The sequence below is a fragment of the Pelodiscus sinensis genome, chromosome 17 (genome assembly GCF_049634645.1).
Source record: "Pelodiscus sinensis isolate JC-2024 chromosome 17, ASM4963464v1, whole genome shotgun sequence".
Taxonomy (NCBI): Eukaryota; Metazoa; Chordata; order Testudines; family Trionychidae; genus Pelodiscus; species Pelodiscus sinensis.
In genome coordinates, this window is record NC_134727.1 from 23,397,213 (window position 1) to 23,423,241 (window position 26,029).

General features: G+C 43.5%; 1 protein-coding gene across 1 annotated transcript in view; it reads left to right on the forward strand.

Moving 5' to 3' along the window:
• NR3C1 (nuclear receptor subfamily 3 group C member 1) overlaps positions 1–26,029 on the forward strand; it is a 165,850-nt gene that overhangs the window by 109,078 nt on the left and 30,743 nt on the right. Inside the window, exons 3-4 of the mRNA XM_075900312.1 lie at positions 5,370–5,533; positions 17,003–17,119. Of these exons, the coding sequence (XP_075756427.1) occupies positions 5,370–5,533; positions 17,003–17,119 (281 nt within the window). The remainder of the gene's footprint in view (positions 1–5,369; positions 5,534–17,002; positions 17,120–26,029) is intronic.

Here is a 26,029-nt window from a genome sequence, read left to right on the forward strand (position 1 = left end):
TCCCTCTTCCGATCTGGCTAATCTACATGCCTCCGTCGAAGGAGGCATGTAGTCTAGACACACCCATAGTGAAAACACCTCACTCAAGCATCATGTGTGAAGAGGTACAAAGTAGCTACCTTCTTAGGAAAAGTGAAATGTGGAAGTTAGAAAAGACTAAGTGTCTAAATAGCAATCACAGTTTTAGAAAGGTTTGAATGCTTCTGTAGATGATAGTAGATACAGACACTCATAATAGCAGTAATTATTTCAGGAACTTTCCTTAAATATCAAATTTCCTGGTCCTGTGTGCTTTTATTGTTAGAAAAATATTTACCAATAGTGAGAACTGCCAAATATCAAAAGTGAATATGAAAAGTAACTCTGTTCCATGTACATGTTTCTTCTGTTTCCTGGATTCTCTGAATGGACAGTTGTACTGAATGTCATCTTGACCTGTTAATGAAACTGAACATTTTCTCCACAATAGGAAATGAAGAGAAATTGTTGAACATGGTAGGGGGTGGGAGGTTTGGTACTAAATATAATTGTCTTAATGAGAAACATCAAGTATCCCACTGAAAAATATTAAGATGGGGGAGGAGAGAAAATAATCTTGATTTGTCTGTTGTTTGAACAATGGTTTGTAGGTGATTCTGCAAGGAGGGAGCTGATACTCTTTAGGCAGTTGGAGGTGTGCTGCAGAGAACAACAGAATTCAAAATGGCCACTCTTTGGCTCTACAAAAAATCCTTGGTGTTCCCCATTAAAAAAAAAATATTGTTTGGTGTTCCTCAGTCTTAAGAAGTTTAAGAAATGCTGCTTTGTAATCTATCCTTTAAAATGTGCAAAATTAGCAAATTAATGAGTATTTAAGAGATGGTGTAAAACTATTCATTATATATTTTTCATGATTTCTGCATGATGTTTTGACTCAGACTCCCTGTACAGTGAACAACAATGAACTACAATAAAAGCGATAATATGGGTTAAAGTATTTTCCTTAAAGAAACTTTTCCTCTCTATTCAGTTTGCCAAAATGTTTGTGTTTGAGATAGAAGTTATGGTCTGGGACTTGAAGGATGGATAGGGGTTAGGTATAAGAAAATCAACAAATAAAATTAGGAAACCAAAACAGACTTGAATAAACAAAAAATGTGTATTTTCTCCATTAGCTATTTATGTGAAACGTTCTATTTGTTCTCTAACACTAATCAAAGCTTCCTGTAAGTATTGATCCCTACCACTAAACATGTTTGCTTCCCTGACTTTTCAGTTAAGTTATTATGCATCATAAAAGGTACATTGAGTTTTATTTTTATTTTGCTCAAGACTTTCCAAATCCATTTACAAAAATCATGATATGCAGAATTTAGCCTTGTGCTTGATCTTATTCATTTTTCTCTAACAAGAACTTGGGTCTGTTCTTATTCATCATTTGATAAATAAGCTTGTGGATTTACCTCTACATTGGATGTTTGCTTATTTTTATTACTCTTTTTTTGGGCACACTAACTCATTCAATAAAGAATCCTACTTTCATACCTATATTACAGTCTTTTTTAGATGTTCTAAGTAATTCTGCATTTTGTTGTTTGTCTCAATAGAATCTGTTTCTGGCTAGCTCATACACTTTGTGTGCATGGATTTTAATTTTTCTCAGACAAATTTCCAGATGTTGGGTGGCTGCAGTTCTTTAGCTATTGATATTAATCTTGTAAAAGAGGAAAGTTGTCAAACTCTTTCTTAATATAAGCTTGTCATGGTTCTGCTAATTTTTGTTTTCTTATTATTTTTGTATACACCCTATAGGACAGTGGTCACCGACCTGTCAATCGTGATGGCACTGCCAGTTAATTGCAAGACAGTGTTCCCACTCCCATCCCCCCACCCGCAACAAGGTGCCTGCACTAGCACTACAACCTCCCACCCCTTACAAAACTGAAGCTAGCTCCAGCTTCCTGCAGTGTGTGGGGGGGAAAGCCCTGAGGCTTCGCACCAGAGCTGGCTTTTCAGGAGGTGCTCACATGCTGCTTCTCCCCTCCCCACAGCAGCGTGCACACTTTCTTGCCTTCCCTCCCTTCTCCATGCTCTGAGGAGGCAGGGTGGGAGTGGTAGTTAACATAGCGGCAGAGGATCTGGAGTGGCTGGATTTCTTAAAGATGCCGCACATATGTGTCTTCCAAAGCTGCCTGCAGATCCTGCCCAAGAGAACCGCATCCCTGGAGACCCCCAGCTACCAGTCAAGCTGCCCCTACCTCCTTTCCCCTGGCCAGACACTATCCAGCACCCTACCCCCTCCCTACTGGCCAGACACTTACCCCCAGCTTGCTCCTGTACCCTACTTCCCACCCTGATTCTGCACTCCCAACCTTATCCCACTCACTGGCAGCTCTGTCTTATACACTGAATTCCTCATTTTTGGCCCCACCTCAGAGCCTGTGGGGCCCACAAAATCCACTAACCCTAGAACCGCAGAAGAGCTAATCTGGCCTGAGGCCTTGAACCTCAGTCGTACCCACCCACCACCCCTCATCAGGGCTGGAGTATCAGGGGAGTGAGATGTCTCAGTTGGGTCCACATCAGTGAGGCATGGGGGATTTTGCAGTGTTTTTGGTTTGGTTTGGCTTTTTTACATCTCATTTGTGTGGTCCCTGACTGACTTTTTTGTGGGTCTGTGACCCCTGGCCCAAAATAGGTTCCCAGTCCCTCCCATAAGTAAAGGCAATGTTGAAACGTTTTGTGTTGGACATAATATTTTATTTAAAAATTAAGCCTGGTCAAGAAGCCCCCAATTGGGGCCAAGCCCCCATCTGGCCGCAGTATCATAACACTCCTGCACCTCCCATGCACCCCAACCCTGAGCCCATCATACACCTGAACCCCCTACTCTGTGCCCCTCACAGCTCCAAACTCCTGCATCCCCATATCCCCAGTCTTGTTCCACAACACTCTTGCACCATCCACACACTGCAAACTTGAGTCCCAAGCCCATCAGACACCTAACCCCCCCCTGCCCCGAGCCCCTCATATACCCCAACCCAAACTCCTGCGTCCCAACACTCTCCAACCTGGAGCTCCCTCCCCAAGTCAGCATCCCCTTCTTCATCTCCTCCTACACCCAGATTCCCTCCCAGAGCTTGCACCTCTCACCCCTTCCCACACCCAAAACCTTCATTCCCAATCCAGAGCCCATGCCTCATGTCTCAACTCCATGAGAGTGAGTAAGGGCTGAGGACAGCAAGTGATAGAGAGGAGGGGAATGGAGAGGGCCTCAAGGAAGGGGTGGAGTCTTCAGGAAGGGGTGGGATAGATCTTGGCTTGGCCAAAGTGATCTTGGGTGTAAAAAGGTTGGAGACCACTGCTATGGGGTAACAATTATTAAACTCTCTCTTGCTGATGACCCAAAGACAAACGGCTGTTGTGTTTGAACAGGACACACTGAGCCTGTCAGCAAAGCTCTCTGAAAACAGATTTGCAACAAAATAAATGTTAAATGCAGTTTAGTTTTCTACAAAAACGTTAGGTCAAGTGGAAGTGTTTGTGAATTATACTATTAAGCAGCTAAGGGATCTAAAGCAGTGATCCCCAAAGTTTTAATTGTTCCCTGGAAATGGATACAAAGGACCAATGCAGGAACTGCATAGACCTCATTGTTATTCAGAAGTTTTGTATTTAATATTAGTTGCAGTATTAGTATTGTTTGTTTATTATTATTTGTTTGATAGTCTCTGGTTGTTTTGGCTGTAAAGCACGTATAACTGATGCAGCATTATCTGCTGGAGAGCCTGGAACAGTACCTTTTATGTATGAATTGTCCCATATATTTAGCTGATGCTAACGCAGATGCAAATGGAACTTTTGATTTTTTCACATCTCCTTAAAATGTGTAAGAAAGAAGAAGTAGTATGAAGATTGATAAGTGAACTATGAAGTGGAGGTGGGCTGATGTAGGACTACCTTAGGCAAAGAGGAGGGGAGGAAATGAGGCTGAAGATGCATAAATTAAGATATTAGGCCCTTAAGAATGCATTGAGAGGGCAGTGGTACATAATTTTTTTTCACCCTGAAACTCAACATTCAGCACTTTGGGAAATACCAATCTAAATCAATATTAATAAAATTGTGTATTTTACAAAATATGGGGACTTACTAGGGATGTAAGGGAGTAGTCGACTACCCAGTAAGCATATGCATATTAGATAGTTGAGTCGACTACTCGCTCCCGCCCCCTTGCTGCCTCTGTGTCAGAGGCAGCAGGGGAGAGGGAGCTGGCTTAAAAATAGCTCCCTCCCAGTACTGTCTCTGTGATGGAGGGGGCAGAGCTGCAGCATCCCATAGCCTGCACAAACCGGGATTAAGCAGTCCCGGTTCATGCCGGCTCCAGGATTCTGTGGCTCTGCATTTTAAATGTAGTAAGCATCTGCAGGGCTCCTACTAAATTTAAACTGCAGAGCTGCAGGGGGGTAGTGAGCACCCCCCTTCTGGACTACCCAACTAGCTGATTAACTGCAATTTAACATCCCTAGGACTTACAGTAGAAGATTAAAGAACATTCCTCTCTTAATCCTCCAATTCCCTTTCCTCTCCATTAAGGATATCTGGGAACTCTGGTATTGTTAACCGTTTTAGGGCTTGTTGATGGGGTAACAGTCAGTCTGGCAATGTTTGATTTATTGAGTCTAGTATAGATTAAATAAATTGTCTGCTGATGGCTCTCCCATTAAATCTGGTATGCTATTTTAACGAAACGCCAAAGGGGAGTTGATGGGAAAGTTGCCTATCAATGCACACAGCGGACACACTGCAATCAGTAGATCTTCGTTCATTGACTTCACATACATTATTCACATAGCTGAAGTTGTGTGACTTAACTCGATCACCCCCCCCCCCCACCCTAGTTTAAGCTCCTGGACGACCGACCGACACACACACACACACACACACACACTCACTTTAAGCTCCTGGACGGAGTGGATCCATTACTTCTGATAATATAGGGGTTAATTTTCAGTATGATTGAAGTCTAGAAAGCAATAGGAATTTTCTCTTGCTGACTTGCTTGTTGTGGGAAACTATTTCAAGATGTGAAGTTCCATCTTGAATTTCTTTGATTAATTAGTAAACTGGAAAAAGGATATTGTTTTCATAATGACTCTGATATAAGCAATACAATATTTTAATATCTACATATCACTGACTATATAATCTGTCACAAAGATGATAGATTTCACAGATCTAAAAATGAACAACTTACAAAATACACTATGTAAGCACATTAGAAAAGTTATTCAAATTTGTGACTCCTCTTGTGCCTATTAATGAAATGTGTTTGACATGTTTTTCCAAGAATTATGACTGAAATTTCTTCCCTCCCATTTGTTTTTTAGTCCTGGAGTGAGATCTGATGCAAGCTCTTCTCCATCCACCGCCTCGACAGCAACAGGACCACCTCCCAAACTTTGCCTGGTCTGTTCTGATGAAGCCTCTGGATGTCACTATGGTGTCCTAACTTGTGGCAGCTGCAAAGTATTTTTCAAAAGAGCTGTGGAAGGTAGGATGTGTTTTGAAGAGTTTATTATCTGTTTAAAATGATAAAATACATTTACAGTCTAATGTGCAAGCATCCTTGCTGCTCCCTAGAGCCCTATGGTAAATTAACTATTTTATCTACAAATCCTAATATCTTTATGTATTCCACTGTGGGTACACAGTGCCCCGAGTAGGAGAATTTTGAGAGCAGTGTCAGTTGATCTGCTAATGTTCCCTCACTATCCTCAGTGATTTCAACTTTCCAACTGCGTAGGTAAAGAGCTGAGCTGACCAACCACAGCACCAGTTCCTTCCAGTTACCGCATTGCCTAGTTCAACTCCCCCACTGTCTGGGTCTTTATCTTCCTTTGTTCTTCAGTCTGTAAAACTATATAGTAAAGAATTTTACTCCATAGTTTTAATCAAGTTTTATAATTGGATAGTTCTTCCTATTGGGAAATTACCCTTATTGCCTATGCTCCTTCTCAGTTATGGTCATCTGTGCTGCCTGTACTAGGTTATCTTATGTCATGGCATGGTGTGATATCTGGTGCATTTTTCCCAGTAGTAACATGAAGGACGGGAATTTGTCTTAAGAAGCACTTAATGGAGAAAGCCAGGAGACTACAGTCAGATCCAGTTAGAGTTCAGTAGCTTAATTCAGCAAGGATTGTGCTTCCTGCCAAGCTGTCTCAAATGGGCAAGGGAATGTACTCCCACAGTTCCTTTGTTGGGGTCTTGTCAAGAAGGGAGGGAACATTCTCACAAACATGAGAGCAAATCCTCCTCCAGGTTCACTTCTAAGAAGTTGGATACAACCCTGCGTAAATCCAGAGATATTCCTGCTCAGCCCATTAGGACGTTGAACATCCTGAGTCTCATGATTGTGAAAAGAAAGTCCATAAATCCAGGGTTCTGTCAGCACCAGACCATGATCTGGCCGCATTGGTTCATCTGGCACCGATTAAGCCCAAAAACTGAGAATTGACAGAACCAACAAAGGACAGCCAGCAGGAGCTCCAAACACCAATAATATCAGCTTTACCTTGCTCAACCGTGGCACAGATAATATTTGCTCAGGCTCTGTTGGTTCAGACAGATAGTACCCCTCATGCTCCAGGGATAGCAAGTCTCATGTTCCAACTGATGATTTTTTGCTCTTTCCGATTTCCCCCATCTCTATCACTATTAGGCATTCAAGACACAACACCACCACTGAATCCCACACATCCTAGCACTCTTCTTCCAGACCTCAAGTGCAATAATAATGGATAAGAAGGAGTTAATTATCATCCATTCTCATTATGCAGATGAACTTACCCCCTTGCTCATTCCAGATCCTTTGTTCCTGCCCCTTTTCAGGGGCCATTCTCATGAGAGAGTCTCAAACAAGAAGTAGAGTCCTTCCACCTCAAGGAGCAATAGAGCAGGTTCCTCTTCAGTACCACAGAAAGAGTGACCTATCCTTCAGGACAGTAATCCATTAAACAGCTGTCACCTTCATCCTCACAATCTCCTCCCATTTGAATAATATTTATCAGTCACCCGCAATGGAATAGACATAGGAACCATCCATCAAAGAAGAAGAGAAAGTTACTTACCTTATAGCAAGTGAAGATACTTCTAAAGGGGGAGCCCGCAGATATCCACTGTAGCCCAGCTGGGCTGGAGCAGTCCCCCTGCTCTCCACAAACAGGCTGGAGCTGTCTCCCTCCTACCACTGCAGGCAGGGGCTGCTCCAGCCTGGCTGAAACAACCCCTGCCTACGACTCCCTACCCCACCACAGACACAGAGTTCCTCAAGTCAGCTGGAGCAGCCCCTGTCCACAGCGGGCCCTGCGGGGCTGAAGCAACCTCTTGCCTGTAGCAGGCAGGGAGCTGCACCAGTCCCCACTGATTAACCAGAACCGGTAACCTTTCATATCCCTGATCCAGTCTATGTTCTTAGTACAGTAAACTTCCGATAATACGGCACCTTTAGGACCCAGGAGGTGGGTGCCGGATTATCAGATATGCCAGACTATGGGAAGGGGGGGCTATGAGGGCTGTGGGGGGGGATGCACCCCTTGGCGCTGCGGAACCAACCCAGCAGCACCTCAGCTCCTCTGCCACAGGCATCCCCAAGTCAGCCGCTGCTGAAACTGACCAGCGGCTCACTCAGGGAAGCCCGGGGCAGAGCACCCCAGCTGCCGGAGTCAGCTGCTTCCCGGTGTCAGCCGCTGGTCAGTTTCAGCAACAGCTGACTTGGGGAAGTCTGGGACAGAACAGCTGGGGTGCTGCTGGGTTGGTCCCACAGCGCCGAGGGACAGCGCTACGGGACCAACCCGGCAGCACCCAAGCTGCTCTTCCCCGGCTTCCCCGAGTCAGCCGCTGGTCAGTTTCAGCAGCGGCTGAATAGGGGAAGCCGGGGGCAGAGCAGCTCCAATTGTCCGGCTGCCCGGAGCACTTCTGGGTTCCAGATGGTGCCGGACCATCAGGAGTGCCGGACCATTGAATGCCGGACCACTAGAGTTTTACTGTAAAAAAAAAAAAAAAATTAATAAATAAAAAAAATAAAAAAATAAAAAAATTGAGTTGAGTACATTTACATTTCTATAATGCTCTTTCACTGACCTTTGTGAAAGGGTTTATTGCTATTTTGGCTTAGTATCATTTGTTTTTGTTTTGGTTGTGTTATTGGTATCATCTTTATGTAAATTGTGTGTGTTAATATGTGATAACTTATATAGCATATGAGAATTTGAATGTCAAAAGTTGAAATATATTGTATGCCAGCTATGTGTGATAACATCAATTTCCATATAGGATATCTTAAATGATTCCATAATGGTATTATAGCAGTTTTTCAACATTTGCTATAAATAATAATGTTCATCAGCCTGTTGTATTGTATATATGTATGTATGTAAAAGGTGTGTATGTACATTTTGAGATCAGTAGATAACAGCATTGTGTTTAACGACTATCAAGATTTCTCCTTGATTTCAGGGAGGTAACGATTAGAGAAAGAGAGAGAGAGACATAGGCTTGATAAGAGCTTGCAATGTGTAAGGCAGCTCAACCTCTTTCCCAACCCCCAAAGCACCCATGGATGTGTCTACACATGTGTGTTATTTCGGAATAATTGATGTTACTCCAAAATAACAAAGTCTGTGTCTACAGTACAAGCAGTTATTTCAACATAATGTTGAAATAATGTTGAGCTGTAAGACTTCTTACTCTGACTCCTGTAACCCTCATTGTACAAGGAGTAAGAGAAGTTGGAGGAAGAGTGCTCTTTCTCGGACTACCTGCAGTGCAGACAGCACCAAAAGCCAAAATAAACTATTCAAGTTGCATAGTTTATTTCAGCTTCCTCCCTGCTGTACAGATGTGCCCATAGGATTTTGGGTAACATACATAAGCATTATGTAATAGAACAAATTCTTCTTCCTTGCATGACAAGCAGTTGGTGGAAAAGATTTTTTTATTTAAAAGCTTGCCATAAGTCTCACACACTAAGAATAATGTCAGTCTTGCGTTGGAAGAATCAAGCTGTCTCTTAAAGGGCAGATGAAAAGGTTTGGTGTCTGATGGCTCTAGCTTGCAGCAATTCTAACTCGTTTTAAGGTGAATCATTCTAGCTAGCTGCCAGTCTTTTACAAACAATGCTAACATGGGTGGACATTATTCTCAACCTAAATACCTCTCAACATAAGGCAGGGGTGGGCAATAATTTTTAATGGGGCACCACTCCAAGGTTTTGGCAAGTGGCCAAGAGCCACGCTTCTATGGAGGGGGCATGGGGTCTGGGATGGAGGTTGGGTGCAGAAAGGAGCTTATGGTAGGGGACTGGAGTGCAGGAGCAGGCGTGGGGCCTGAGAGGGAATTTGGGTGAAGGAGTAGGTTGTGATCTGGAGCAAGGGCTTGGGGTGCAGGGTCCAGGAGGGGATATGGGTGCAGGAGAGGATTCTAGCCTGGGGAAGGTACTGTAGTAGGGGGTGCAGGAATGAGAGGGTGTTTTGACCTGGGAGAGGGGCGTGCAGAGGGTTTGGGTGGTATCCAAGTGAAAGGGAATGTGGTGCAGGCTCAGGGAGGGGGTATACGTGCAGGAGAGGATTTTGGCCTGGGGCAGGTGTGTAGCAGGGGGTGCAGAGTCTTGATGGGAGAAGGAGGAAAACGGGTACAGAGGGTTTGAATGGTGGTCTGGGGAAGATAGTTGCAGGGGAAAAAAGGGGTGGGATGCCAGAGGCAGGCTCTGGCTGGGAGGTGCTTACCTAGGCACCTCCCAGCCAACAGCTCTGCAGGAATCTGAGGCAGGCTATCTGTTGAAGTCTAGGTTGTGGTGTCTGCTCCAGGAATAAGAGGGGGTAAGGAGGGAGAAGGCTTCACACACTGTCCCTGGCCTCAGCAAAATTTATCATCTCCTGTTGGTCGGAAACTGGCCCACAGGAGCTGAGAGATTTTGTTGGGGCTCAGGAGCAGCATACAGTCTCTCTGTCCTGCAGTCCAGAGTGGAGAGCAGCCTTTTCTTTCATGAGTGAGGAGTTCTCTGTGTAAGGGTTCCAGTGAGGCGGCCACATGCCAGATCCAGTGGCTTGGTGGGCTGAATCCAGCCTGCTGGCAGCCTCTTGCTGACCTCTTACCTAAGGGCTTCTCCCCAGAAAACAGTAGGATCCAAATCAGTTTCACACAGATATATGGGGCTTTGATCCTTGAAATTAAACTTGCAGTCCAAAACAGTTCTCAGCTCTCTTAATGATATAGTGAGAAGCTTTTGTGAAAACCTGAGGCTATTCAGAATTATCAGGAAATCTGAAACTGTTGAAATTTCTTATGTGCAACATCAATATTAAGGTAGTGTATGAATGTGCAAACAAAAACCATAGATCTAAATATATATTTTAAATTGTCCACAGGTGTGGAAGAACATATGTTAAAACAAAGGATAATTAGCGAGGAGCAATGCTTATGATTATTTAATATGAAATCAAATAAAAAGAAAATTAACACTCCCCTTGGCTGAAGAAATGGGTTGTGCCCAAGAAAGCTCATGATACTATTCATAAATTTTTGTTACCCTGAGGTGCTGCTACAGGACCATTGTTTTTTAATTACAACTCCTCTGAGACCTTGGAAAACATATATAAACATCCTTTGCATGTTTCAAAGATTTTGCAAATTAAGTTTCACCCTACAAAACAGCAAGCATCACACCTAGTACTTGCTACTTCTGACTCATAAGAGCCAGAATTCTACCAGATAGCAAAGATTTGTCCTTAATGCAATACAGTTTACCATGTATTAACTAGTAACACGGGATTTAAATAAATCATTAAGATCTGAGAGTATGTCTACACTACAAAGTTAATTCGAACTAACAGACGTTAGTTCGAATTAACTTTGATAGGCGCTACACTAGCGCTCCGCTAGTTAGAACTTAATTCGAACTAGGTAAACCTCATTCTACGAGGACTAAGCCTTACTAGTTCGAATTAAGGGGTGTGTAGCCCCTTAATTCTAACTAGTGGGAGGCTAGCCCTCCCCAGCTTTCCCTGGTGGCCACTCTGGCCAACACCAGGGAAACTCGTCTGCCCCCCTCCCGGCCCCGGACCCCTTAAAGGGGCACGGGCTGGCTATGATGCCCGTGCCAGGTGAAAGCCTGCCAGCACCCAGCTGGCAGACCCTGCACCTGGCACAGCTCGAGCCAGCCACCCGATGCCCCCCAGCCCTCCCCCTCTTCCCGGGACCAGGCTGGCGGCTCCCGGGAGCTTGCCCAGGACCGCAAGAGGCGGGCACCCGCCTGGTCTACTGCAGACATCGTGGACCTCGTCCACGACCTCCACACTAGGCACAGGAAAGCGGCCTCCCAGCAGCAGGTTTTCATGAAAATCAAGGTGGTCCACTGAGACCCCCAACCCTGAGCTTAGAATGGCCATACTGGGTCAGACTAAAGGTCCATCTAGCCCAGTAGCCTGTCTGCCGACAGCGGCCAACCCTAGGTACCCTGGAGGGGATGGACCGACGACAGTGACCAAGCCATTTGTCTCGTGCCATCCCTCTCCAGCCTTCCACAAACCTTGGGCAGGGACACCACTCCTACCCCCTGGCTAATAGCACTCCATGGACCCAACCCCCATCACTTTATCTCACTTCTCTTTAAACTCTGTTCCAGTTCTAGCCTTCACAGCCTCCTGCAGCAAGGAGTTCCACAGGTTGACTCTTTGCTTTGTGAAGAACAACTTTCTGTTACTAGTTTGAAGCCTGCTACCCATTCCTTTCCTTTGGTGTCCTCTAGTCCTTCTGTTATGGGAACTAATGAAGAACTTTTCCCTCTCCACCCCACTCGTGCTTTTATAAACCTCTATCCTATCCCCCCTCAGTCTCCTCTTTTCTAAACTGAAAAGTCCCATTCTCTTTAGCCTCTCTTCATATGGGACCTCTTCCAAACCTCTGATCATTTTAGTTGCCCTCCCCTCTCCCAGCCTCTCTCTTCCCCTCTCCCACCTCCTTTTCCCAGTCTCCCCGAGTTTTGTTCAATAAAGAGAGATTCTATTTTTGACCACACGTTTTCTTTATTTTGTACATCAGGAAGGGGGGCTAGGGAAGGGTAAGTGGAGTTTAATACTTCATAAACTCTAGTTTCAGGTGTTTAGGCAGTGACTTCCATGAGTTCAGTGGTCTGACTCTTTTTAAAAACAAAAAACAAAAAAAATGCTTGGCAGCAAACATGTACTGCTTAATATTTTAATTTAATTTAAATTATTTCAATGGATTATACCAAGTTTAGGCCTAAACAGAGGTTATCATAATTTAAAATATAATTTTAGTATTACGTTTTAATTAAACAGTATTTAAATTTAAAAGTCTGATGTACAAAAAAAGTTAAACTCATCCATTTTTATCCATACTGCTGCCAAGAGAGGAGAGTGTGACCCAGAGCTATTAATAGGGTTGATTGAATCACTGACCCGACCTAAGGAGCTGTAGAGAAACATGGTCATCAGTGTTTAGACCTCCTCACAGCAGATTGGTGTCCATTCAGGGAATAGGACCAACCTGGACTCTGACAGAGAACTTTTTTGGTGTCATGCATGTACTCTGGTTTCTCTTCAGATAGTATAAATCTTTCACCTTTCTTATACTGTAAATTTAAAAGAACAGAGCAAAATTTTGAAAAGTGCTGTGCACGCAGTGGTTGCCATTGTTCTCAGCAGGAGAATATGGGAGCCCTTTTGAAAATCTGGGCCACAGTCCTATGGACTTGTTTCAGTTTCCTGGAACTGCTTTAAAAAGGGAAGTTTAGTTAGCCGGCTTTAGCTTTGTGACACTCCTGAATGAACTATGGGGAAAAAATATGACATGACAGGCCCTGTAATTTAAATGTCATTAAGAATATGTGGCGTAAAGGTCTGTTTTTGCTGTACCTTCCTTTTGTAATCCTTGCAGATTACTGACTGTATATTTATGAAATAATCTTTATCCTTGTACAGTTTGATTAAATGGTACACCAGACAGAATTCTTATTTTAAGTGTATGAGAAACTCACATACTTTACATCTTCTTTTTAGAGCATTGCAATAATAGTGGTAATTATTAATTTTTTATATTATCAGAACATTTCATGACGCATTTATATAGACCAGCATTTCTCAACCTGTTTACCATTGTGAGCAACATATGTGCACATCCAATACTACCTGTATGGCCCCGAGGACATCATATGGGCCACAGCCTTGTGCTGACTGGGCTGCAGGTTGAGAACCACTGATACAAACTTAAATGAGACTTTATTTGACTCTGTTGTAAAGAGCTCATGCTCTTCATTGACAAAGTAAAGGGTAAAGGAGGGGCAAATAAGTTGAAAATCCTGATAGTCTCTTTAGTTGAGAAAAAGACAGTGGAAGAGGATGTGGTAGAGACTGGCAAAGACCCAAATGGAACAAGTGGGTTTTGAGGAAGTATTCAAAGGAGGATGAGTATATTGAAAGGTGGGAGAGGAGTGTCATTTCAGAAGAAGGGGAAAGCATGAGAAAAGGCACACAAGCAATAGTGGGAAAGTGTTGGAAATTCAAGAGACAGAACCAATAAATTACATTGTGGCCTTTTGGTAAACCAGCAGATTTCTTTGGTCTATTCTGATATCCAGAATCGGTATGCCTGGTGTGTGGTTGATAATGTAAGAGTGGTGAGATCAACAATAATCTTTCCCTGTTCCCATCATGGTCCAGTATAGCACTGCATATGAAGTATTCATTTCTGCAATAAGCGTTCTTAAAAATTTTCTGAATTGATCTCTGATCACTAGCTACCTTTTCCAGTATATTGCTTGAACTGCTTTTGTGTAGTTACAAAGGTGACTGACAGGGGTCATTTTTAGACAATATCTCTGTACCTTGCATAGCCTTGCTTTGCATGAAGCCGAGCAGTTTGGAATCACCTTTCTTCTTTTCGTTACACAATTATTGGAGGAGGGGATATATAAAAACATAGAAGCAATTAAGCATTCCAGCTCAGAAAGGAATGAGAGCTAATCACCAGGGATGTAAGAGTGTAGCCATTTAAAAAGGTAAGCTCATGCTTATCTATTACCCAAATGGTTATATGTGGCTCCCAGTACAGCTCCTGGGGAGCCGCCTGCTGTTCTGTAGAGGCAGCAGCACAGAGCGACAGGTGGGAGCCAGTTTAAAAGCTGGCTCCTGCCACGTACCAGTTCCTGGGGAGCCAACTACCACCCTGTGCTGTTGCCTCTATATCAGAAACATCAACATGTAGCAGCGGCCGGCTCCCCTGGAGTGGGGCAGCAGGCAGGAGCTAGTGCAGCAGCCGGTGTGTCTCGGGAGCTGGCTTAAAAGCTGGCTGCCGCCCCACATGTAACCGTGTAACCGCTGAATTTTCCAGCGGTTAACAGTTAACCAATTACAACATTTTAATATCCCTACGGATCACTAATCATAGACTGCAAAAGAGGGTGCATCAGCCCCATAAGTGGTGGTGTATCAAGAAGAAAGCAGTAGCCCTAAAGGCTACCTACTTGGAACATCCTCTGTAATTGTTCTGCAGCATTCATATTCTGAAAGCAAGAAGAATTACCCTTTTGCATCCTATCCCAGGATTTAATATGTCTTTCTACTCTGCTGATTTGCAGCATTTAGTTGTACATGTATCTATATTTGTATAACTATGGATAGAAATACATACACACATACTTACATATTTGATAATGAGGTGTCCGGGTTGTGCTCTGTCTATTTACTGCTTTCATTTTCGATGGAATTTAGTGACTTGGGGTCCCTGTTGCTTCGTTTTCTCCAAATAGAAGATTTTTGGTATTTATACAAAACGAAATGCAAAAAGCTCCCTTCAAGAAATCAGCTATCTAAGGAATTAAGCCTGAGTGAAGCCACTGTAAGAGTCTTTGTACCCCAACCCAAATTATACAAATTAACCTGACACACTTTAATCAAACCTTTTTTCTACTAAGTAGGGAGATTTCACGATTCAAATATCAGGGAAAGCTGAATGCTTATTTTTACACCAGAAACTTTCCAGACTACCCTCCCATAAGCAAAATATCGATTAATCTAGAATATGGGCATACACTCTGAAGACTTTAAATGCCATCCAATTAAATGAGTGTGAAATCTATTTCCTATACACTTGATTCATTCTCAGAGAAAGTTGCAAAAGGAGTTTTTACAATGAAATTACTTCCTTAGTGCAACATAGAACAGAGAGGATACCAGTTACTTCACAAAACAATTTGTGCCTATTTTTAAACAAACACTCTGGAATAGCCTTTGCCTGGTTGCTGGGTGGGGCAGTAATGGTGTTACATTGCAGCAAAACATATTAAATTAACAGGTATTTTTAGAAAACTTGCTGAATAACTAATGCAAAGGTAAAAAGCTTTCTTCTCTTTCCCACTTGCAAATTGCAATACAGGTTGAGCCTCGGTAATCTGGGACTCCGTGGTCCTGAAACATTCATCATCCAGCAGAATCATGGATGTTCCAGGACCAGAGAGTCCTGGTGGAGGGCTGGCAGCTAGGCTCCCTGCTGCTGGGCTGCTTGGCACACCACAGTTAGGCAGCCAGGCACAACCTACCAGGGCTACCTGGTGGAGCTAGGATTTCCGTTCTCCATAGCGGGGCTCCCCAGCATGGCCAGGAGCTCAGTGCACAGCAGCGGGTCTCTCTGGCAGAGCCAAGAGTTCAGAGTACTGCAGCGGGGCTTCCCAGCATAGTAAGCACAAAGGTGGGGGGACCAGCAGGGCAGCTGGTCCAGGGTTAGGGGGGAGCTGAAAGCAGGGGACCCATATATCCCTCATCCAGCAAAATCCTTCATCCAGGACCAGTCAGGTCCTGAGGGTGCCAGACCAGGGAGGTCCAACCTGCCGTTGAATGGTATGTGAAAATTCCAGGACAATGAACAGGACTGTAATAATCCATTATAGAGAGAGCTGGATTCCGTTCTTACTCATTGACTACGAGATCTAAGAATTACCTTTTAATCAGCCTATATGAAGTCATTAGGCCAGCTGAAGAGAGACCAGCTTCTGATGTCTATTTTAGTTTTCAGACTGGATAAGAAGCTGTCCTTTAATGACAGTTATTTCTGAACAGGAAAAGATCTTTAGAAAATTAGTCACACGTAAAACAGTTAAAAATAACCAATATACTGTAGTGTTTCTCCTTTTTAGCTGCTGAAAACTGCATCATGGAGAGAAGCAACTCTTTAAGTTATGTAGTTTAATTTTCTGGACTTCTGAGGTCAGCTTAGTTTTCGATCCATAAATACCAATAATACCATAAATACCAAGGGATTTAGTCTAGCCACTTCATAAGCTCCAAAACCCATGATCCCTTCCTCCATGTTTTAAAAGTGGCAAAATCAGTATATCCTGAAGTATTTTAAAATGAATACACTCAAACTGGCTTTGGTAATATTGGATGACTTTAACCACAGAAGTGAAAAGCTACATATTGCTGTTTCAGAAATGATATTTTCCTATAAGCAAGAAAGTTAGATATTTTAAATGAACTGGTCTATTTTTTTAATTTTAATTATCAGATTTATTTCAAGGAGATTATATGGTGCAGTTAGACTATTCAATAATTTCCCTTTGTTTCTAACTTTCCTTACTGAGAATTATAATCTTAAATTTTTGTGACTCTATAAAAAGATATTTTTATTAAAAAATTTTTAAAAATGCAGTAGGAGATGACTTGAGATAAATTTCAGATAAAAATAGTTTAAAACCCGCATAAATTGGCCTTAAACAGAATTTTTAAACATTTTAGTGGGTTCTTCCTATATCTTTCCTAGGAAATCTGTGGGATGATGGGAAATTGTAGATACCAAAATTACTATACCAAAATCTGCTAAAAAGGAGTGTGGTGATTTAGTACATTGTATACTTCTCAATTTCTTAACTCTAAGATCAAAATGAACTGCACAAATGTACCCACTATTTTAATTATAGATGTGTGTTTTTCTTTTGTAAATACAGGACAGCACAATTATCTATGTGCTGGAAGAAATGATTGTATCATTGACAAAATTCGAAGAAAAAACTGTCCAGCCTGTCGCTACCGGAAGTGTCTTCAAGCTGGCATGAATCTAGAAGGTAATGTAATGTACTTGAATGGATTGTTTGTCTCTGAACCCCAGATGAGGATCATTCAGTTTTAAGATATAAGCAGGCATTTGGGCAACTCCTTAACATATTTAAAATAGTTATTCATTATTGTATGGTATACTTCCACATTCTTATTGGCAAAAACTAAAATTTTCTTTGCATTCTTCTTCTAATCTTTATAGCGCTCCTTCAACATCTACATCTCTTACGATATTCTGTCTTTTAACAATCTGCTATAATATGCCATTGCACCTATGTCCTGTTTTATTCATTACATACTCCCATGCACAAAAATTAGGATATTCTTCCCCTCCCACCAATACCCACAGATATGCCTTGCTATCTTTACTTCCCTGAACCTCAGTCAGTGGCATCCTGCCATGGGTGAGATGGGAAATGTAGAATGCTTGAACAAAGACATTAATGGGATGTTCCGTTATAAAATCAGACTTCCATACAATTGCCAGGGTCTCTCTCTCTCTCACTCTCTCTGGGTATGTCTACACTACCCCACTAGTTCGAACTAGCGGGGGTAATGTAGTCATCCGCACTTGCAAATGAAGCCCGGGATTTGAATTTCCCGGGCTTCATTTGCATGAAGTCGGCCGGCGCCATTTTTAAATGCCGGCTAGTTCGGACTCCGTGCCGCGCGGCTACACGCGGCACGGACTAGCTAGTTCGGATTAGGTTTCCTAATCCGAACTAGCTGTACACGAGGCAGAGAATGAGGGTGGCAGGGTAGAGCCGATACATGCGGTAAACCTACCTGCCCCCCCACTTGCTGCCTATTACAGAGCCCCCTAAAAGCTGGCTCCCACCAGCACGCACCCCACGAAGCAGCCTCTATCCAAGGCAGCAGCCGCTGTCTGCAGGAGAGCTGAGATGCCACAGAACAGTCATCGTCTGTTGGGAAGTTGGACCCCCCCATGGACAGCGGCTGCTGCCACCTTGCGCTGCTGCCTCTTATATCAGAGGCAGCAGTGTGGGATGGCAGGCAGCCAGTCTTGCGAGGGGAGCTAGCTTTTAAACTGGCTCCCCTGGCAGACTGGTCCCCATCTGCCGCCCTGCACTGTTGCCTCTGATACAGAGTCAGCAGCGCAACGAGGCAGGAAACCTTTTCTGAGCCTCATGCAGAGGTACAGAGCTCCCCCCGCAGGCAGGTTGCTCAGCTGATCGGTTGGTGAAGGGGGGGCATGGCACTTATCTTCTCGGAGGAGCAGACGCAGCAGCAGCAGCTGCTTGCAACAATTGGAGAAGCTGGCTCCAGCCTCTACTCCAGGGCTGGGCAAAAGTGATCTGCAGGCCATATCTGGCTGCAAGAGCTTCAGCCGGCTCCCTGCCTGCCCCGCTCCAGCTCGGCACTCAGGAAAACTGGCTGCAGGGCAACGTGTGTGTTTCTGAACACTGAGAGCTTGAAGGGAGGGGAAACAGGCTTCTCATGCTGCCCCCACCATATAGCTCCCATTGGTTGTTTTTTACCTATAGCAGCTTCCTGTTTGCAGGACAGGCAGCATGTGAAGTGCTCCTCATCCCCTGGGCTGACAGCATTCAGTTCAGAACAATAAACATGGATCCTGTAGCGGCTCCCCATAGCACATACACAGACTGGAAGGCAGGGGCCAGGCTAAGGAACCCGCTGGACTGCTGGCTGGGAGCCACGTAAGGTCTCTGGCTCCCAAGTCTCTCCCTCCATCTCCCAACCCTTTGCCTGCCTTCTGTCCTACCCAATGTAACCCACACATTCTGCACCGCTGCTCCAGCCCCCATACACCTTCCCAGAGACTTCCTCTCTTACACCTCTCCTCAGGTCACAAACCCTCTTAGGCCCTGAACTCCCTCCTCACCACAGTCCATTGCCCCAGGTCACAATCCCCTACTTCACCCAAACTCCCTCCCAGATCCCACACCCCAGTCCGTTGCCCCAAGCTCCCTTCTGCACGCAACCTCCATCCCAGACCCCTGCAACTCCTCCCTTAATATAATGGAAGAGTGTGACTCTTGACTATTTACCAAATTCTTGTAGTGGACGCCCATAAAAAATTATTTCCCACTGCTGTTTTAATAGGTTAAGGTAAGAAAGAAAAAGATTCTTTAACTGAATTTTTTCAGTGTTGCAAATATCGAAAACATGGATCTTAATGATTTATTTAAATCCCGTGTTACTAATTAATACATGGTAAACTATATTGCATTAAGGACAGATCTTTGCTATCTGGTAGAATTCTGGCTTTTATGAGTCAGAAGCAGCAAGTACTAGGTGTGATGCAAGCTGTTTTATAGGGTGAAACCTTATTTACAAGATCTTTGAAACATGCATCAGTCTGTTACAAAGGATGATAATACATGATCTCCAAGGTCTCAGAGGAGTAGCCGTGTTAGTCTGTAATTAAAAAAAAAAACTATGGTTCTATAGCAGCACCATAGGCAAACAACAATATATAAATAGTATCATGAGCTTTCTTGGGCACAACCCACTTCCTCAACCAAGGGGAGTGTTAATTTTCTTTGTATTTGATTTCATATTAAATAATCAAACATTGTTCCTTGTTAATTATCCCTTGTTTTAATATATGTTCTTCCACACCTGTGGACAATTTAAAACATATATTTAGATCTTGTACTGGTGGGTGCACATCCACACACTACCTCAATATTTCTGTTGCTCATAAGAAATTTAAACCCACCCAAAAGAAATTCAACCCGGTCAAAGATGGAAAATCTTAGCGGAAGACTCCCCAGGAGTGGGGCCAGGAGTGCCCCTGGGGAATATTAGTTGCATATTCATTATGCACCACCAAAAGCCCCAGTCCCCAGAGCCACTTACAACAGCTAGCTTCTGCTCTGCCAGTCCCCCCACCCCTTAAGGCTTAGAGCCCCCCACCATGAGGCTCCCCCAGTGCCAGCCTTCTGTTTTCAGAGCCCCCCAGTACCCTTCAGTGCCAGTCCCTAGTCTTCAATATTAGCCCCATCCGCATAGCCCTGCCCTCATAGATTTCCCACTATTAGCCCCACCTCCAGAGCCCCCCAGTGCCAGCTCCCCACCCAGATGCCCCAGTGGCCCCCCACTGTCAGCCCCCTTCCTCTTAGAACCCTCTCACCCCTTAAGAACCCACAGTTCAGTATCCCAAGGGCTGGGCAGAGAGACCTGGAAGAGGGGAAGGAGGCTGCTTGGAATGACCCAGGCGGGGAGCTGGGTGAAAAGTGGCAGGTCCCAGTGCATGGGGGCAGTTGCACAGGGATTAACAACTCGGAATTTCCCCCAGTGTGGCCCCCAGCGGTGGCACTGCACGGGAAAATTGTACCACCAAGACTCTGGGCCTTGGATCAAACCTAGCAGCTCCTGGGGCTCCCCTACAGGCGAGGGAAGGTCACAGGCAAGGTTGCTGGCAGCCAGGGAGGCCCCCATCCCGCCTTCATGGTGCAGCCTCGCGCAGTGTGGTCTGCACTCGGTATAGGCAGGGTTGGCAATGCAGCTCCAGCCTCCTCCTCAGTGCTGGAGGTTCGTCTTGCAGCAGCTCTCTCTCGGCACATGGACCTCAGGCTGCCTGCACGCCATGCTCCACCCCGCCTGCTGACATGACCCCCTCACCTCACTTCCCTGCAGCTTCGGCTCTAGCCCCAGCTACTGCTTATCACACAGCTCCAACTCCAGTCCTGGGGAAGGGCTGAAGCTAGGGCCAAGCCACCTGCCATGTGGCCCCACACCAGATGAGCTGAGCAGCCGGGTGGACTTCAAATTTTTGGTGCATGCCGAGCAGGCATACACGTTAGAAGGAACACTGCTGTGCTCCCCTGTGAAGCCCAGCTGGGGGCATGGCCTGGCAGTATGCCACGGCCCATTAGGCAAGGGTCCGTGGACCAGTGATTGGGAACTGCTGAATTACATAATATCTAACATCCCTAATTTTGGGTTCTCTAAATTGTCAAATACGTGGATTTCAATTACAACACTGAATACAAGGTATTCACTTTATATTTATTTTTTATTATAAATATTTGCACTGTAAAGAACAAAATCGTATTTTTCAGTTCATCCCATACAAGTACAGTAGTGCATTCTCTTTATCACAGATTTTGAACTTCCAATATAGATTTATGTACCAAAAAAACTGCATTCAAAAAATAAAACAATGTTAAATCTTGAGAGTTTATAGGTTCATTCAGTCCTACTTCTTGTTCAGCCAATCAGACAGGCAAAAAACTTTGCTTACAATTTGCAGGAGATAATGCTACCGCTTCTTGTTTGCAGTGTCACCTGAAAGTGAGAACAGGTGTTCATTTGGCACTATTGTAGTACTGGGCTAGATGAACCTTTTGTCTGACCCAGTATGACCATTCTTAATTTCTTATGTAGTATTTGGTTGCAGCTTGTTCTCTAGTTGAACTGCCTATAATCAGATTCCACAAGCCACAACATCAGGGTCTCATACAACTGCACATCTTCTAATCTGATATATGCCATCAAGTGATGCTCCTCGATCCTATATATTAGCCAAACTAGTCAGTCTCTATGGCAGAGGATAAATATATGCAAATCAAACATCGTAAATGGTAATGCACGTAAACCTGTAGGGGAACATTTTAACCTACCTGGGCATTAAATCATGGATTTAAAAATAGTCGTTCTTCTACAAAGGAATTTCACCAGCTAATTACAGCAAGAGAGTGCGGAATTGGTATTCTTTTATGTTATAAATTAATTGATTTTTTTTATTCCTTGAAAACTCATCATATGATGAAGTGGGTTTTGCCCACAAAAGCTCATGTTGCTATATATATGTTAGTCTGTAAGGGTGCGTCTACACAGCAGGGTTTACCTTGAAATAAGCTACTTATCTTGAGCCATGTCAGTTGTGTAGCTTATTTCGAAATAGAGCACTTTTCCTCCAACTTCCCTTACTCTTCGTACGATGAGGGTTACAGGAGTCGAAGTAAGAAGTCCTTCAGCTTGACAGTATTTTGACATTTCAAAATAACTGCCTGCTTTGTAGATGTGAACTAAGTTCTTTGGAAATAACTCTAATTATTTCAAAATAATGTTGCTGTGTAGACGTTCCCTAAAGTGCCATAAGACTACTCATTTTTAATTGTCTCCATGTTCACTGAAGATAGGACAAAAGGTAATGGACTTAATCTGCAGCAAGGGGAATTTAGATTAGATATTAGGGGAAACTTTCTAGCTTAAAGATAGTTAAATTCTTGAAAGACTTCCAAGATAGGTTGTGGAAATTCCCCTCACTGATGGTTTTTAAGAGCAAGTTTGACAAACACCAGTCAGGGTTAGTGTAGAGCTTTCTTTGGTCCTGCCTCTGCACAAGATGCTGGTTTAAAGACCTATTGAGGTACCTTTCAGCTGTATATTTTTGTGATTTCTATAGTTTCACACTTGATGACCTCCGAATAAAAACTGACATTGTTTTGGGGTTGGGGGAAGGGGGTTGTGTTCTATCTGGTTATCTATAAAGGACGAAATCCTGACTCTGTTGAATTTGATAGGGATTTTTGCCATCGTTAAGAAAAAGATGTCACTCATCATTATAAGCAACTGAAAACAGTTTTTTTTATTGGAAAGTGCTGAGCAACCTTAATTGTAGATGTTACAAGCATTGCCATACATGAGGACGGTAGCACAATCGATTATTAAACTTTCCAATTATAACACCTTGTTTTCAGATGTTTGACGTTTGCCAAATGTTAAAAGTTTGGGATTAAATTATTTGTCCTAAGTAACTGCCTCCAGCTGAATTAATTTTTCTAATATTGTTTGGCACATATTAATAAATTCCATCAGCATTTTCTTTGAAAAGCTCTAACACCCCAACGCTTTGCTATTGGGACTTAAAATATGGGTGGTGCATGGTTAGAGGTGGCAGCTTTTGTGTCAGAGATGAACTTTTACTGGTGGAAGGTGTAGACATGTCAGTTTGTATCAGCAAAAACAATGAGGAGTCCTGTGACAACTTAGAGACTAACAGATTTATTTGGCAAATGTTTTTGTGGGTAAAACTCATTTATCAGGTTACTTATCAAATGTTAATCAAATCAGCATTAATTGTTAAGTAACTTTTCTTTTGAGCTACGACTACACTGCGCATTGTTGCACAAGAAGAACCATTCACCAGTGCTGCATGCATGCACAGTGCCAGTCTGGCACATGCGCGATGCAGGGCTGGCGAGTAGCTCTCGCCGCAGTTTGTCAAACCCTGCAAATGAGGCATGGCGATGAATATCGCCGTGCCTCATTTGCATATCTGTTGAGCCACCATTTTGCAGAAGAGGCTTTTGCTCAAGAAGGAACTGTCTATACTGCTCTTTCTTGTGCAAAAAACCCCTCTTGCATAGAAGCCATTCTGCCACTTATTTTCAGGAAGAACGGCTCCTGTGCAAGAGGGATTTTTTGCTCAAGAAAGAGCAGTATAGACAGCTCCTTCTTGCACAAAAGCTCCTTCTGCAAAAATGGCGGCTCATTAGGTATGCAAATGAGGCACAGCAATATTCATTACCACGCCTCATTTACAGGGTTTGACAAACTGCGGCGAGAGCTACTCGCCAGCCCTGCATCGCGCATGTGCCAGACTGGCACTGTGCATGAACGCAGCACTGGTGAATGGGGCACACGGAGCGACTGGCTGAAATCTACTCGCCATGGGTGAGGAGAAACAGCAGTTTGTCGAGCCCTGCTCATTTGCATATCTTCTTGCGCAACAATGTGCAGTGTAGACATATCCCTCATTGTACTCACTCACTCTCTCTCTCTCTCTCTCTTTTTTTTTTTTTTTCCCCCAAGAGTGGGGTTTTACCCATGAAAGCTTATCCACTAATAGATTTATTAGTCTCTAAGGGCTTGTCTGCACTAGGAAATTATTTCAAAATAACTAAATTTGAAATAATAACTCTGAAATAACAAACTCGAAATAGTGTCCCCCCACTATGAGGGAGCCTCAAAAATGAGTCCGAAGCAGACTCCGTTACTGTAGACACGGTATCTTGACTTAGAGCCCCAGGAAGCACAGGGGAGTAATTACTTCGAATTATTCTGAGGAGTAGTTACTTCGAATTAGCAGCAGTGGAACATCCACACTAACTCTATATCGAAATAACTATTTTGAAATAACAGTTATTCCCTGAGGAAAGCAGGAGTAGAGATTTCAAAATAACCAGCCCATTATTGCAAAATAATAGGCTTGGTAGTATGGATGCTCTGCTTATTATTTTGAAATAAGAGGTGTTATTTCAAAATAACTCCCTGTGTAGACCTAAGGTGCCACAGGACTCCTTGTTGTTTTGAATAGATCTTCCCAAAATGTAGTCTCATTAAAAGCCTTTGAAAAATCATAGTTTGTGCATGCTCTGTAGACTTCTTAGATTTAGCACCTAAGATCCCTGAAGATTTCATCCACACTAAGCATGATTCAGTCTGGGGCGGAGCAGGACTTTTCCAGCAATTGTAGTTCTGGGCTGCTGTGAGCCATTTCAGATCCGGGTTCCTGAAATGGCAGCAACAGCAACATTGATTCTGGCATTTCCTAACTTTTCATTCTGGATTTTTCAAACCTAATGTTTTTAATGTAGTTTTCTGTAATGTTGTTTGTTTATTATTACTTATGTTACTGTAGAGCCTGCCTCAGTCATACATCAGCACCCCATTGTACAAACACAGAAAACAAAGACTGACCCTGCCCCAAAGACCTAGCAGTATAAGACTAAGACAAGATACATGTGGTAGTATAAGAAAATAATGAGATAAGATATGCCTTTAGGAAACTAGCAATCCCCAAAGCCTATCATAAATTTATTTCCAGTTCAAAAAGAGCATGGCAGCCAAATGCAAAGCAATATCACTCACAGGGCTGGATTAAGGTGGGGGTTAGCTGGGCAGCTGCCCAGGGCACCAACTTATGGGGGGGCGCCTGATTGAAGTGGTAAGGGGCGCCGCGCACCCGGGGGCGGGGCCGCGCATGTGGCACGCACCTGCTGCCTGGGGCGCAAGTATGGCTTGGTCCGGCACTGATCACTCGTAAACTTCTCTTGGCAGTTTGTAATCTTGAGATGCAAAGATGAAAATATTGCGTATTTGAATATTTGCCGAAGTGAGGTTTACTCGTAAAACTGATCATGTAAATGGCACCTTCTTATTTGAGAGGTGATTCCTGTCCTTTTTATAGAGTCTTGTCTCCTCACCTTGTGTTGAGAATAAACATTTTTACTTGTGTTAGAAAAAAATGTGTTATAGCTGTGCTGCTGTCTCACAGTTCATCAACAGAATTTTTACTCTGCACTCTAATTGCATGCTCAAAATCAATCCTTCAGTTCGCTTGTGCAGTCCCATCAAAAACAGGGAGAGCTGGAGGTTGACCTCCAGATTTCAGGGTGAATCTACTGAAATTGGTAGTTGGTGGTGGGAAACACCATTAAACTGAACAGATTTGCTAGGGAATTGCACAAAGAGAATAAGCCTGGGAAGCCACATTGCCATCTGATGGTGCCATCAGACACCATCAGAGTATAAATGCATTTTCATATTTTTCAAGAACACTTCTACACCCCTGATTGCTATTCTAATGGGTGAACAAACACCTTAATGCAGAAGTCTGGATGTTCAAAGGTGATTGAGAAAAAAAAATCAGTGATGCTATTGAATTTTGCTGGAGTTAATTGATAATTTTCCTCAAAAGTAACATGAGAAAATTACCACCCTTATTATAAGGTTCAGTTTATTTAAGGAGTGGAGTAACATGATTGGCTGAACAGAATTAAATGCTCTTTAGTATACAAACACATCTTTAAAATTGGTTGTGGACAAAGGCTGATGCCTTAGCAACCTCTGTCCATGACTAGCTTGGGCCACTACAGACAGAGGCTGCTTCGTGGCAGCCTCACCCACTCCCTCCACCGCCA